General features: G+C 65.1%; 1 protein-coding gene across 4 annotated transcripts in view; it reads right to left on the bottom strand.

Annotated features, from left to right (window-relative positions):
- Window positions 1-13,637, bottom strand: part of TSC1 (TSC complex subunit 1) — a 33,315-nt gene that overhangs the window by 7,797 nt on the left and 11,881 nt on the right. For all 4 annotated transcript variants that reach the window (XM_055126184.1, XM_055126389.1, XM_055126325.1 and 1 more), the window contains 12 exons: window positions 12,789-12,969; window positions 12,072-12,175; window positions 10,956-11,108; window positions 7,649-7,793; window positions 6,362-6,516; window positions 6,099-6,172; window positions 3,035-3,210; window positions 2,391-2,509; window positions 1,898-2,009; window positions 1,559-1,653; window positions 439-508; window positions 93-197 (listed from right to left, as the gene is read on the bottom strand). In XM_055126184.1, the coding sequence (XP_054982159.1) occupies window positions 93-197; window positions 439-508; window positions 1,559-1,653; window positions 1,898-2,009; window positions 2,391-2,509; window positions 3,035-3,210; window positions 6,099-6,172; window positions 6,362-6,516; window positions 7,649-7,793; window positions 10,956-11,108; window positions 12,072-12,175; window positions 12,789-12,930 (1,450 nt within the window). In that variant the 5' untranslated portion in view covers window positions 12,931-12,969. The remainder of the gene's footprint in view (window positions 1-92; window positions 198-438; window positions 509-1,558; window positions 1,654-1,897; window positions 2,010-2,390; window positions 2,510-3,034; window positions 3,211-6,098; window positions 6,173-6,361; window positions 6,517-7,648; window positions 7,794-10,955; window positions 11,109-12,071; window positions 12,176-12,788; window positions 12,970-13,637) is intronic.

The raw sequence follows: 13,637 nt of genomic DNA, 5'->3' as shown, positions 1-13,637 counted from the left end.
TCTGAGGGGAAGCCGGCCAGCCGGGGCGGGCTGACAGACAGACTCCACAGGACAGACTCCGCCCTGCGGCCCTGGCAGGCCCATACGTCTACCTTCCTCCTTGTCCTTTTCAACGCTGTCTTCTTCAGACGCCAGCCCGCCGAGAAACCCAGGCAGATCACTCAGAGGCACAGAGCCCTTGTGGTCAGAAAGCAGCTCTAGAGAGACAGACGGCTCCCGTCAGACAGACAGACCACAGGACACACAGGGAATCCCCATCCCAGAAACACACAGAAGCCTGCGGGTGGGGCAAGCACCACTTTCCCCTCCCGGGGCTATCCCGCACCAGACCCCACCCCAGAGGAGCCGGCCTGCAGCTGCGGACACGTGACCTCCCACCCCTCGGTCTGGGCGCCGGTGGGGCGTGCCGCTGGCTTGGCTCTGTGTCGCCCACCGTACCTGCTCCTCGGTCGTTGGGAAGGTGGTGCTGTCTGTGCAAACAGGGCCGGGCGGCGTCCGCTTTTTCCTCCTGGAGAGACAAGGAGGGCCATCAGAGCGCGGCCAGGCCGGGGCCCGGGGCCCTCACACCGCCGGGGCCGGCCGGGCAGCGCCGTGGGTCTCATGTCATCTGGCCTCGGGCATCTTTGCTGTCTTCAAATGGATCGAGACTCAGAGCCACCATGCTAGAAATCAGACTTTCCAAAATATTGATCATCTACGTTGTATGACTGAAAATCACGAACAGCTTTTTGTAATGCTCTCATGGTGACTCAATAAAATTTTAAAGAAATGTGTTTTATAAAAATACACGTATGTTTATCTCCCTGAAAAGAGCAGAGCCAGGCCAGAGAGAGCCCCAGCTGGGCACCAGGCTGGGTCCCAAACCCAGACCCAACACTGGCTTCTCAGGCCTCGGGACGAGGAAATCCCCATCCCCAGAGAGACTCTGGGCATGCCTGAGCCCAAGGACTCCGGTACCACACACACATGGTTCTAAAAAGCAAACACGGTAAGTTTCCAGACAACTTTTTTCAGTTTAGACCACGCCTGACACGAGGAAGGCTGGGCCCCTGCCTTTGGGTACTCAGGGGCTCCTCCTGGCTGCGTGCAGGGATCACTCCTGGTGGCGGCAGGAAGCGAGCCCAGCCCGGCTCTGTGCAGGGAAGGGCCCGGCTGCTCCCAGCCCAGGAGAAAGGATTCTGTTCCAGAAAGGCAGAGGCTGACGCCACAGGGAAGCAGCCGGCCAGGTCAGTCCCTAGAAGTGCCCGGGCCAGCGGCATCCTGCTCCTCACGGCCGTCAGCGACATTTTTTTTTTTTTTTTTTTTTGCTTTTTGGGTCACACCCAGCGATGCTGGCTTTGCACTCAGGAATTACTCCTGGCAGTGCTTGGGGGACCATATGGGATGCCGGGGATCGAACCCGGGTTGGCCGCGTGCAAGGCAAACGCACTACCCGCTGTGCTATCCCTCCGGCCCCGTCAGCGACCTTTTTAACTGTTCTTGTTCACACGCTCCCATTTCCCGCCACGATTCTCTCGGGCTCCTAGATGCAGCTGCGGCCAGCGGTCACTGCACTTACCTTCCTGCCGGGGGCGGCTGTGGCGTCGTCCGGGGCGCAGAGAGGGGCTGGCGGAGGTGAGGTGGCCGGGGTCCCCAGGGGCGTTCCTTTGCCACCTGCCAGGAGACACGCACACAACAACCCCCGGGCACTTGAGAAGCGCGAAATGCTTTCCAGCCGCGACCGCAGACGAGGCTGTGGGCGTCAGCTGCAGGGAGCCAACGTCTGCTCCTGAGCCCACCCGCCAGGTTCCAGAAGCCCCCGCGGACAGGACCTGCCGCGGTTTGAGGCGCCCACGCTCAGTGCTCCGTCTGAGACGGCACAGGCCCACCAGCCAGGACCCCCCGCACGCACACGTACCGGCGGTACCAAAGACTTTACTGTAAGGATGAGACGCGTCAGGGGGGCCGTTCCCGGGAGACGTCGGAGGGGTGGTCAGACCACAGATCATCGAAGGGCTCCAGAGGGAGGCCTGCGGGCAGACAGGGGCGTCAGGAGCTGGAGCCGCGTGTGGCTGAGCCCCCGGGCTGAAGCTGCTCCGAGCGCGAGTGGCCTCTGAAGGGACCCCCCTCTGCAACAAGGCCCAGCCAGACCCAGGGCCACCCTGGAAACTCAGGGGGAGGCTGGCAAACGCCTGCTGTGGCCCGACTCCAGCAGGAGGCCACAACGCGGAGGAGCAGGACAGAGCTGGCACCAGCACAGAGCAGAGAGCACTGAGCAGGGAGCACTGAGCAGGGAGCAGAGAGCACCGAGCAGGGAACAGAGCACTGAGCACAGCAGAGAGCAGAGAGCACTGATGAGAGAGCACGACGGAGCCCGGAGCAGAGACTCGGCACGCTCCTCACTGTCATACCTGTGACGGCGGTTCAGCCGACAGCCGTGCTGACGGGGAACTCAGGGTCTGAGGTAGCTGCCCTGGCGAGCTGAACGCAGTCAGCCGAGAAGAGGAGTGAGGGGTGGAAGTGGCACTCCCTGAAAGGCGGGGCAGCACCGTGAGCGTGGGGGCGATGGGGACCTCTGGGGACCCCAGGCCCCCACGCCCGCCCAAGACGACCCGGAGCTGTCGGGCAGGTCACAAGTGAGGGCGCCCAGGGTCGGGGGCAGCAGAGGGGACGTCAGGGCGAGCGGGCACTGGCCAGACCGGGCCTCCCCGGCAGGCTCCCCCCGAGCCAGCCTCCACTCAGAGCGCCTCTCCGGGGGCCGGAGGCACGGGGCGCCGTCCCCCAGGGACAGGCGGGGGACACTCAGGCAGAGGCTGGGGACGCGGACTCTGCAGGACACTCGAGGCCCGGAGAGAGGCTCCAAGGCCTGGGCACCGGCTGCATGCAGGAGGCCCGGGTTCGAGTCCCATACAGCAATGTCCCCCCAGCACAACCAGGAGTGAGCTCCAAGGACAGGACTGGGAGCTGTCACCAAGCACCGCCAGGAGTGACCCCACCCCTGGCCCCCACCAGAAACTCCCCGAGGAGCTGATCAGGGAGCGCCGGAGCGTCCTACCGTGGCTGCTCGGCGTGTCCCCGTGAGGGCTGGCGCTGGGGTCGGCCACGCAGGCAGCGAAGCGCGCGGAGACGGGCTGGGGCAGAGAGTAGCCGTCTTCGTAGGAGGCTTCGGCGGGGTCCAGGGAGATCCTGGCACACTCGATCACGACATCGTGCGTCTCTAACCTCTTCCACCTGTGCCGCAAAGCCGAGACTCGGAGGTCACAGTGCGGCCGCGACAGGCCCACGGCCAGCGCCCGCCTCAGCCCTCCCAGAGAACACGGCAGGAAACGGGAGGGCGCCTGACTGCAGGCGACCAGCCCAGGTTCCATCCACATCCCGCAGGGTCCCCCGAGCACCGCCAGGAGTGACTCCTGAGTGCAGAGCCAGGGGGACCCCCTGAGCATCGCCGGGTGGGACCCAGAAAGCAAAACAAGAGAAAAAGCAAAGAGCAGGGCCGGGCCCGGGGGGAGCAGCGCCAGCGCGCCAAGAACGCTTCTCGGTCCACAAACCGGGCCCGTGAGACACACCGAACAGAGGCGGCAGTGGCCGGACACTGGGGGGCCCTCCCCACCCCGCCCCGCCAGCCCCCCGCGCACAGAGCAGGCAGGCCTGGACTCAGGGCCCCGCCGGGAACACGGCCGCCTCAGGCCGACCCAAACCCAGGCAGAGCCCAAGAACCCAAGAACTGTCCACGCAGCCCCGTGTGGACCCAGAGGAGAAAGGAGACCCCGGGGCCCGAGCACAGAGGGGACGCGTGCAGGGAGGAGAAATCCCGTCTCCCACGCAGCCTCGGGGCACGGGGGGCGCCAGGCCCTGGCTCTGCCCCTCCCCTGCCGGCCGGGGCCAGCCCCCACCGGAACTCGCGTCTCAGTGCCCGGGCTGTGCTCCCGGAGCCACCCCGATGGCCCGAGCATCCCCTTTCCCGCCAGGTGTCAGGCTTCCCGCCCCGATTATTTACCTTTTGGGGGGCTCTGGGGACTGGGCCGCCCCCCGCAGTGCCCGGGGGTCACTCCTGACAGGCACGGGGACCCTACAGAGGGCCGGGGCCGAGCCGGGGTGGCTGCCCGCAGGCCTGAGCCTGCCGCGCGCTGTCGCAGCCCCGGCCTACAGCCGCATCTTTCACCTCCCAGTCCCCGGGGCCAACCCGGCCTCAAGGACGACCTCCCCGAGGCGCAGCCGGCCTCTCCCTCGCAGGCACCGAGGCGTGGTTCTCTGGACCTCTCTCCAGACACGCGGGCGGAGCCTCCCGACCCCCCTTGTGCCTCACTGCGCGTTTCCCCTCTTTTCTCCCCTTTATGCTGAACTCTAGCTTGCGCCAGAGCCGTCCTCAGAGCCCAGCCCACCCGGGGAGTGTGGCGGTCCAGACTTCCAGCAAGAACAAACACCAGCGTCCCCCGCGTGACCCGCCTGCAGTAGCATCGGCCCCGGCCGACGGGGAAGAGGCGCAGGCACCGTGCCACTGTCTGAGCCCGGCGGGAACGGACAAGGCGTGACCAACTCCGCAACGCCAGAACCCGCGGCTGCTCGTGTCCCCGGAGTGCCAAGGAGGGAGGGAACCGGGCGCGAGGGCCGCCAGTCAGCCCAGCCACGAGGCGCAGGTGCCACCCCACACCCCCACCTGGCTTTAGGGCCCTGGGCTGCCTGGCCAGAAACCTCTACAGAGGAGCAGGGACCGGACATCGGGGAAGGCACCTGCCTCGCCGCAGCCAACGCAGGTTCCATCCCTGACACCCCCATGGGGTCCTGAGCACAGTCTGCAGTAAGCCCTGGGTGTGGGGCCCCCGGGCCCTCAAATCCCAGCAGCTCAAGAGGACGAGACTGAGAGTCCCCAGACGCACAGAGCACGCAGAGGGACACGGCCACCGACACGTTCACCCAGGCACCGGCAGGTTCCCGGGTCTCTGCAGAAAACCCCCAAATGTTGAAGAATGGCAATTAACAAAAACCACTAAGGTTGGTAAGAAATAAAAACCCATTAAAAAAAACAACCCGCGCCTGACATCCTCAAGGCCAGGAACCCAACCGCTGCTCCGAGACGGTCTCGCGAGCGTCACGGGCAAGCCTGGCCTGTCACGACCCGGGCGGCAGGAGCACCAGCAGGAACCGAGGCCGGGGCCAGACAGCGGCAGGGCGCCTGCCTGTGCGGCGGGCCCAGGCCTGTCCCCCAGCACCCCAGAGGGTCCCGAGTCCCACAGGAGTGACCCCTGCGTGCAGGGCCAGGGCTAGCCCTGAGCACCGCCGGGGGCAGTCAAGAAAACCGAAAACCAGAAGCTGCAAGGCCTCGGGGGAGGGAAGCTTCGGCGGGCCGGCGCGGAGGAAGAGCAGACCGTGGGCGGCAGGGACAGGAGCAGCCCCGGGAACCGAGGGACATGCCCCGAGGAAGGCTCCCGGGGTGCACCTTGTCTTCCAGAAGGTTCTCGTGCCTCAGCCCACGCATGCCCCAGAGGGCTCCTGTGTGCCCGGGAGCCACCGTGCTCCGCCCGTGTCCGGGCTCCGTCCAGGGGTGGGGGGGCCCTTTCCTTCCTGAGGCCCGGCCTCCCCGCCAACTTCCAAACAGCCACCCCCACGGAAGACGTGGCGGGGGTCTCTGAGCACGAGCGCAGGAAGGGTGGGCAGAGGCCGGCGGGGGGGACGGCCGCTGCCAGTGTCGCATGGTCGCTCCCTTGATGGACTCCACACAAAGCCGGGTCAGCGGGCTGGGCAGGGGTCCCCAGACTGAGTCCCTGTGGGCATTTGCTGCCCGGGGAGCAGAGGGTGGGCGGCAAGGCACTGGGGGGTCTCGGCACCAGCTCCTGCTCCAGGGGGTGGCGGGGGGCGGAGCTGGGAGCCCAGCTTCTTCCTCCCCACACCACCACCACGCCCCCCTGGGCTCACGGGTCCCGCCGGCCAGCGAGGGGCTGCCCACGTCAGCCTGGAGGGCGAGGTATGACCTTCACGTGCGCCTGTGGCTCGAGCACTGTCCGGGCAGTAACTCGTCACGCAGGGAAACAGCGCGAGAGGGGCCTCGCCCAGGCCCCTGCCCGCGGCCACCCTCTCAGGAGCTTCTGGAAATTTCTGGGTCGGCACTTCGGCGTCTGTACCTTCGAGGGTCCAGTTCGTGGTCCTTGGATCCAGTCACTAGCTCCGGGTGAATGCGTACGTGCTCCATCATTGGCTGGAAGAGTTTGGGGTGACAAGTTACAAAAGGCACCGCGCCGGCGGCCCGCCACACCCGGCAATGACCCAGCCCGGCGTGGGCAGCAGGAGGGGCAGGCACCGCCTCTGCCTCCCTCCCCACTCCCAGGGCAGCCCGGCGGGAGAGGCGCGGTCTGAGCGAGGGCCGGGACCGGGCCGACCGGCTGACCTTGACCACCTCCTCGAAAGTCTCCAGGTTCTCCTTCATGCTGTAGTGTGAGCGCAGGAAGGACACGAAGTTGCAGGGGTACATCCCGTAGAGGCGGTGGAAGAGCGCGTAGACGCTGGCGTGCAGGTGCACCAGGAAGACCTCCGTCACGTGGCCTAGAGACACGCAGCTGGGGAACTCGGCCCCCGGGTGGCCGCTGCCCCGGGCCCCAGGAGTCTGCGCTGGAGGCCCCGGCTTCAGAGAGGGGCCCAGAGACTCGCACCCTGGCCCCTCCCGACGCCTGGCGGCCTGTCAGGGCTGTGGATGGGCCCCCCCACCCGGGGCTCTTTGGGGCTGAATCCTCAAACCCTTCCTCTCCTGCCCATCCTCAGAGGGACCCCGACAGGCTCACTGCTCCCCCAAAGCACTCAAGGAGACCCCGCCGCGGCCCAAACACCGGCTTCCTGGAGCAGCCGGGCTGGCCCGGGGACTCCGGTGGCTGCCCGAGGGCCCGTGAGACCCGGCCAGGCTGTGCAGGCTGTGTGTGCGGGCGGGAGTGGGCCCAGCCCTAGCACCCACAAGCCCTGTCCACTCAGGGAGCGAGCACCTCGCGGTGACCCTGAGACAAACACAAGTGTGCATACGTATGATTTTTCTTTTTCTCTAAGGGAAACTCCGTGTGGGGGGCCGGAGGTGCCTGCCCTGAGCACAGTGGGCCTCAGCTCAATCCCGAGCCCAGCCGGGAGTGATCCCTGAGCACAGGGCCGGGAGCAAGGCCTGAGCACCAGGTGTGGCCGCAAACCGAGCACCCAACGAGAACCCGCTGCAGCCTGGGCGAGGCAGGTCTGTGCCTCAGAGGGAAGGACGGAGCTCGCGTGGGGCCCGCTGGGCACGCCCCGCTGACCCAGGCCCGGGCCGCGGCAGACCACCTCTGCTCAGGTCACTAAAGCCCGACGTCCATGTGCTCAGAGTGCCAAGTGTCCTGCCAGGCCCGGGGCGACCCCCTGCATGCAAACCAGACCCCCGCCTGGACGCGTGGCACTGCCCTCCTGCACGGCGGGCATCTGGGGTCCTCCCTGCAGGCCAGAGAGGGAAGGTCCCCAGGCGGGTCCCCCCGTCCCCGCCACGGCCGCCCAGCTGAGGCCCTGCCCCGAGCATCAGGACGCTCTGTCCACCGTGCGGCTTCCCTGGTGGACACTCGCCCACTGCGGCCAGCCACAGGAAGGCAGGCTGTCCCCGCCGCCCGCTGCCGCCGCCAGGGTAACTCCTTGGGCTGGTGACAGTCCCCGGCAGCCGCAGGCTCCTTACCTGGCTTCTTCAGGCACCAGGAGGAGAGGCGGCCGAAAATGTCAAAGAAATCGTGCAGGTGCTGCTTCCCGCACTGGGGGATCATGGGCAGCAGGATGATGAGCACGAGGACGCCCGTGGTGAGCACCAGCACGTCCGTGTCCACCTGCGGGGGGCGCCGGCCACGGTCACTGCCGCGCAGGGCTCCATAAACGCCCCTCGGCACTCAGACGCGCTGCTCCCTTGCTCCTCCAACCCACTCAGAGCATTCACTTCGCGCTTATGATGCTGTGGACGCGACTGGGGCCGGGAGGTCACACAGTGGGGCCTTGGGGTCACTCCCGCACCCCACGTACTCCCCCGTGCCCGCTAGGACTGACCATAAGCACCGCCAGGTGGGGCCCAAAAATAAGAAATGAAAATGAAAACACCATTGGGGCAGAGCAATAGCACAGCAGGGAGGGAGCTTGCCTGGGCTCAACCCCCGGCCTTCCACAGAGCCCCCAGCCAGGCGTGACCCCTCAGTGCACGGCCGGGAGGAAGCCCTGAGCACCGCCAGGTGTGGCTCCAAAACAAATAATTCTAATAGTCACTGGATCACTGCCATCCCGTTGTTCATCAATTTACTCAAGCAGGCGCCAGTAACGTGTTCATTCGTCCCAGCCCTGAGACTTCAGCAGCCTCTCCTTACTCGATTTTCCCAGTGACTGGAGGCTTCCTTCAGGGTCAGGGGAATGAGACCTGTCATTGTTACTGTTTTTGGCATATCGAATACGCCCCGGGGAGCTTGCCAGGCTCTGCCGTGCGGGCAGGATACTCTCGGTAGCTTGCCGGGCTCTCCAAGCAGCATATGTATTTATTTATTTATTTATTTTTTTTTCTTTTTGGGTCACACCCAGCAATGCACAGGGGTCACTCCTGGCTCATGCACTCAGGAATCACCCCTGGTGGTGCTCAGGGGACCATATGGGATGCTGGGATTTGAACCCGGGTCGGCCGCGTGCAAGGCAAACGCCCTACCCGCTGTTCTATCACTCCAGCCCCAGCATATGTATTTATTTCCCTCTATGATTATCAATAACAATAATAATAATAATAATCAAAATTAAAACCCTGCTCGGGGCTGGGGGATGGGCCCAGGCACTGCAGCACAAGCACTGCGTTCCCGAGTAAGACCCAGGGCTTGACCCCGCCCCGCAGCCCAGCAGCGCCGCTGGGGCTGCCCCTCGGAGACACGCTCCCGCTGACCGGCTCTGCTCTCTGCTCTCTGGCGAGGGGACAGGAACCAAACCAGGGCAGCGCGAGGAGCGGCGTCTCCTCCGAGACCCACCCTCAGTGCTCAGGGGGGACCCCTGGCTCTGTGCTCAGGAAAGGGGCTTCTGTGGTGTGGGACAGCCACGGCCACCCTCGAGAGCCAGCGCCTTACGGCCACCCGCCGCCGTCCCAGGGCCGCCCTCAAGCACAGTGTGAGATGCTCAGGGCGGAGGACGGGCTCCGCACGCAGAGGCCCAGGTCCGAGCCCCAGCACCCAGGGTTCCAGAGCACTGCCAGGACTGATTCCCGAGCACCGGTCAGGAGGAGCCCCTGAGCACTGCCAAATGTGGCCCCAATAGGCAAAAATTCGTGGCAGCAGCAATCAGCAGGAAATCTGGGAGCCCGTGACAGCGTGGGAAGTGCCGACGCCGCGTCACCTGCTTGAGGCGGCTCAGAGGCCCCAAGCCCAGTGGCCAGCAGGTCCCTCGGGCCGGCTGCACAGGCCTCCCGACCGAAACTCAGCCACAGATGCTGCCAGACTGCAGCAAGCTGCGGACCAGATCCCGGGGCGGGCGAGACACGCATCCCTCCCACCGGAAAGGAACCTATGAACCGGACACTGGGTGGGTAGGGCCCAGGGGCGTGTGCCCAGGGCGGACTCCTGGCTCTGCCCTCAGGGATCACTCCTGGCAGGCTTGGGGGACCCTGTGGAATCCGGGGATCGAACCCAGGTCGGCTGTGTGGGAGGCAGGCGCCCTCCCCGCGTCCTACTCCGCCCGCCGTGTAGTTTTACCCCAAGCCCTGCTACGGCAGACGTCTACTACGCACGGGGCGCAGGATACCAAGAGTGCAGACCACGCCCCGGCGTCTCACTGGGAACATCCTTAACTGGAGGCTCGGGCAAGTGCCCCTGAGTGATTTTCCCAGTTCACCCTTTCAAAAAGGGTGTTTCGCAACCTGAACTGAACAGTGTGTACCTCAAGCCTAAAGGTTATACCAATCAACCCATTTGCTTTAAAAAAAAAAACAAAACAACAACAACAACAAAAAAAAAACCACTTGTTAAGAGTCCCTGCTCGGTCTTACACTACAGGAGCATTTTCCTGCCACCCTCCTCGGGACAGCTTGGGCCCCGCTCTATGAAGAGAACTCAATCTTCACTGTGCCCGTGAGACGGAGCCAAAGGGACTGTCACCTCAAACAAATGCTCCTGGAGGCCCCAGGTGCCCGGGAGGCGTGAGCAGCTATGAACCACGCTTCCTTATTCCATGCACAGGAACCACGTGCAAGGACAGAAGCAGGCAGGCAGCCTGGGTGTCTCGACAAGCCGTCACGACAACACCGTGAGCCCTGCTGGGGCCTGGGCTCCCCCTGCGGAAGCACGCCACGGTGGCTCGCAGACGTCAGTTTTCGACCAACCAAACCTGACAAGCTGTGAGCGCCTGGAAGCGCCTTCCAGCCGACTCCTCTCGGCTAGTGCAGGGAGCACCGGGATGCGAGGTCGAGAGACACAGAGGTCTGAGGTGGAGGAAGGCGAGACAAACGGACGCAATCCGAGAGGGCGTACCGTAACGTGGCACCAATTAGGCTGAAACATTACCACGCTTGCTTGGGCAAAAGCCAGCCTCCCCGGGCGCCACGCTCTGAGAACCCACTGGCCGCCAGACCCAGGGCCGAACGGGCAATTCCAAAAAAGACACAGCCTGGACGTGTTTCCGTATGTGCAAAGTTCAAACCCACGCTGGCCCGCTGAGGTCACTGAGACTCCAGGACTCTGCAGGCCAGTCGGCACACGCGCGCACACACACACACACACACACACACACACACACGCACACACACACACACACACACGCGCGCGCGCACACACACACACACACGCACACACACACGCACACACACACACGCACACACACACGCACACACACGCACACACACACGCACACACACACGCACGCACACACACGCACACACACACGTGCACACACACGCACACACACACGTGCACACACACGCACGTGCGCACACACATGCACACATGCAAACCCACCCGCACACCCCCGCAACCTCGTACCTTGAGACATTTGAGCAGAGAAGGCAGGAGGGGGGCCTGAGAGAGTTTGTGTTTCCAGGACGGCTGCAGCTTCACGACGTGCCCCAGCAGCACCAGGGTGGCCAGCCGAGAGGCGGCCTTGCCCACGTATTCATTCATCTTGTCCAAGAGGTGCTGTGGGTAAGCAAGCAGAGGTCAGGCCCGGTGGCCTTGGCACGAGTGCTGTGGGGTGACGGAGGCGGAGGCGGCAGGGGTGCCCTGGCCCTGCTGTCCCTCGGAGCAGCCCCTCCGCACCGAGCAAGCACCTGGCGCCTCGCCTTCTCCCCAAGCACACACGGGCCACTTCATTTTGGGGGGGGGGGTCACACCCGGTGATGCGCAGGGGTCACTCCTGGCTCTGCACTCAGGAATCACTCCTGGTGGTGCTCGGGGGGCCCTACTAAGAGATGCCGGGGCTCGAACCCGGCTCCGTTGTGTGCAAGGCCAGCACCTCCCCAGTCTTTTAACTCCGGCCCCACAATCCGCTTCTTCCAGCAACTGCTGGGCCAACGGGCGCTGGACATTGCGGGAGCCGTGAGCAGCCCGTGCTGGAACTGCTCCTTCCTGCTCTGGCCCGGCCATCAGAGTCTGGCCCTCAGTGGGAGGGCGAAGGAAAGGAGCGGGACGGAGTGGCCTGGAGCACAAGGCTGGCAAGGCCTGGCCACGCCGTCACGAGCAAGCACAGGCAAGCCTGCGAGACTCGGCTATTAGCTCCGGCCGCCCCCAAGCCCACGTGAAAGGCAAAGACGGAGCCACTGAGGCAGGCGCAGGGCCACTGGCGTCTCCACCGGCCGCTCAAGACTCACTCCACACGCCCAGCCACTCCTGCGCCAGCTGGGCCAGGCGGCCAAGCGCGGGGCCTTAGAAGGCCGGCTCCATCCGTCCCGCAAACAGGCTCCCTGTGAGCCCGGGGCCGGGGGTTTGGCATCTGGGGCCCGGCTGCTCAGACAAGGGGTCACGCGCTGAACACGGGAGTCACCTTAAAATGGACCCATGATTTACTCTCCGATAATGCTGCGTTCAAGGGCCTATTCTGAGTGCCCAGACGCCAGTGGTCACAGGAGGCAGCGGGGCAGGGCCCGGGCCGGCGTCACCCACCTTGTCGTGCGGCTCCTGCAGGGTGGTGAGGATGTCCAGCACTGCCTGGGAGCTGCTCTCCATGTAGTAGTCCACCAGGGCGTTGACAAGCATGGGGCCGCGGTCTGCACAGAGCAGAGGGCGCGGTCACGGGGGCTCCCGTGCCGGGCCCCACGGCACGGCTGCTCCAGCGCCCCTGCCACGCACGCTGGCAGAAGAAGTCCCTGCTTTGGGAGGGGGCCGTGCCTGATGCACGGAGACTACTCCTGGCTCAGTGCTCGGAGCTGCTCCCTGCGTGGCTAAGGGGCCAGGCAGGGCCGGGGATGGAGCCGCATGCAAAGCCTGTGCTCAGCACACGGGCATCTCCCTTTCGGCTTTAACCCAAAAGGAATCCACGTCTGCTGCAGCGATGCCGGCCGGGTGAAAGTTCACACAATTAGGCCAGGGCGGGGAGTGGGGACAGCACAGGGGACAAGGCATTTGCTCGGGCGCTGACCCCGGCCCATCCCCAGCACCAGCGGGAGTCACTGAGCACAGAGCCGGGAGTGGCACCAAGCAGCCTGGGGGGGGGTAACCCCCAGCCCTCCCCGCGCCCGAAACAGGAGCAGAAGCCCAGAAGCTGGCCCCAGGGCGCTTGTCTGCGTGTGCCGGAGGACGTCGGAACTGAGGGTCCGGAACAGAGGGGACCCTCGTGCCTGGCTCGCCCCCGGGGCCCAGGGACCTGGGGCCGCGGCTCACCTGAGCTGAGGTTCTCCCTGAAGACGGCCGCCACGTCGTCGCGCACGCTCAGCACGGGCGAGTCCAGCATGGCGAGGAGCTCCCCGAGGCTGGGCTGCTGGGCCATCGTCTCCCGGGACGCGCTGCCGGGGCAGGCGGGCATCACACGCGCGGCAGGCTCTGCGCGGGCGCCATCACCAGCCTGCGGAGGGACAGCAGCGCCACCGAGACTCAGCCGCACGGCGACCCCCGGAGAAAAGTCTGGCCCGAGCTCCGCGGGCCCCAAGCGACGGCACGGCGGGAGGGCGCTTGGCCCTGCACGCGGCCGACCTGGGCTCGGTCCCCGCACACGCAGGGTCCCCCAGGCACCACCGGGAGTGGCCCCCGAGCACAGTGAGGTGTGACCCCAAACAACAGAATTCTGCTGATGGGGACAGTGGTCTTGCACACACTGAGCCTAGGCTTAAAAAAAAAAAGCACAGAGATCTGAATCATTCTTTTCCGGTTTGGTTTGGGGCCACATTCAGTGATGCCCAGGGGTTACTCCTGGCTCTGTGCTCCAAAATCACCCCTGTGGGCCTCAGGGGAAGGTATGGGATTCCAGGGATCAGACCCAGGTCAGACAAGTGCAAGGCCAAGGCCCTCCCCGCTGTGTGATGGCTCCAGCCCCTCAGTAACTCTATCCCTGACAAATTCACCCAAAGGGATCCCGTGAAACACAGCCACGAGAGAGAAATCTGATTAGAGTCAGTAACTAAGGGAGAGTTACTCCTGCAGAGTCCTGCTCTGGACTCCAGCTGTCCGGGAGAGGGAGGGAAGGCACAGCAGCGTCCTCTACGTAAGCCCACCAGTGCCCACGAGGCCCATGAA

The sequence above is a fragment of the Sorex araneus genome, chromosome 1, assembly GCF_027595985.1.
Source record: "Sorex araneus isolate mSorAra2 chromosome 1, mSorAra2.pri, whole genome shotgun sequence".
Taxonomy (NCBI): domain Eukaryota; kingdom Metazoa; phylum Chordata; class Mammalia; order Eulipotyphla; family Soricidae; genus Sorex; species Sorex araneus.
This window is presented reverse-complemented; position numbering and strand designations above follow the sequence as displayed.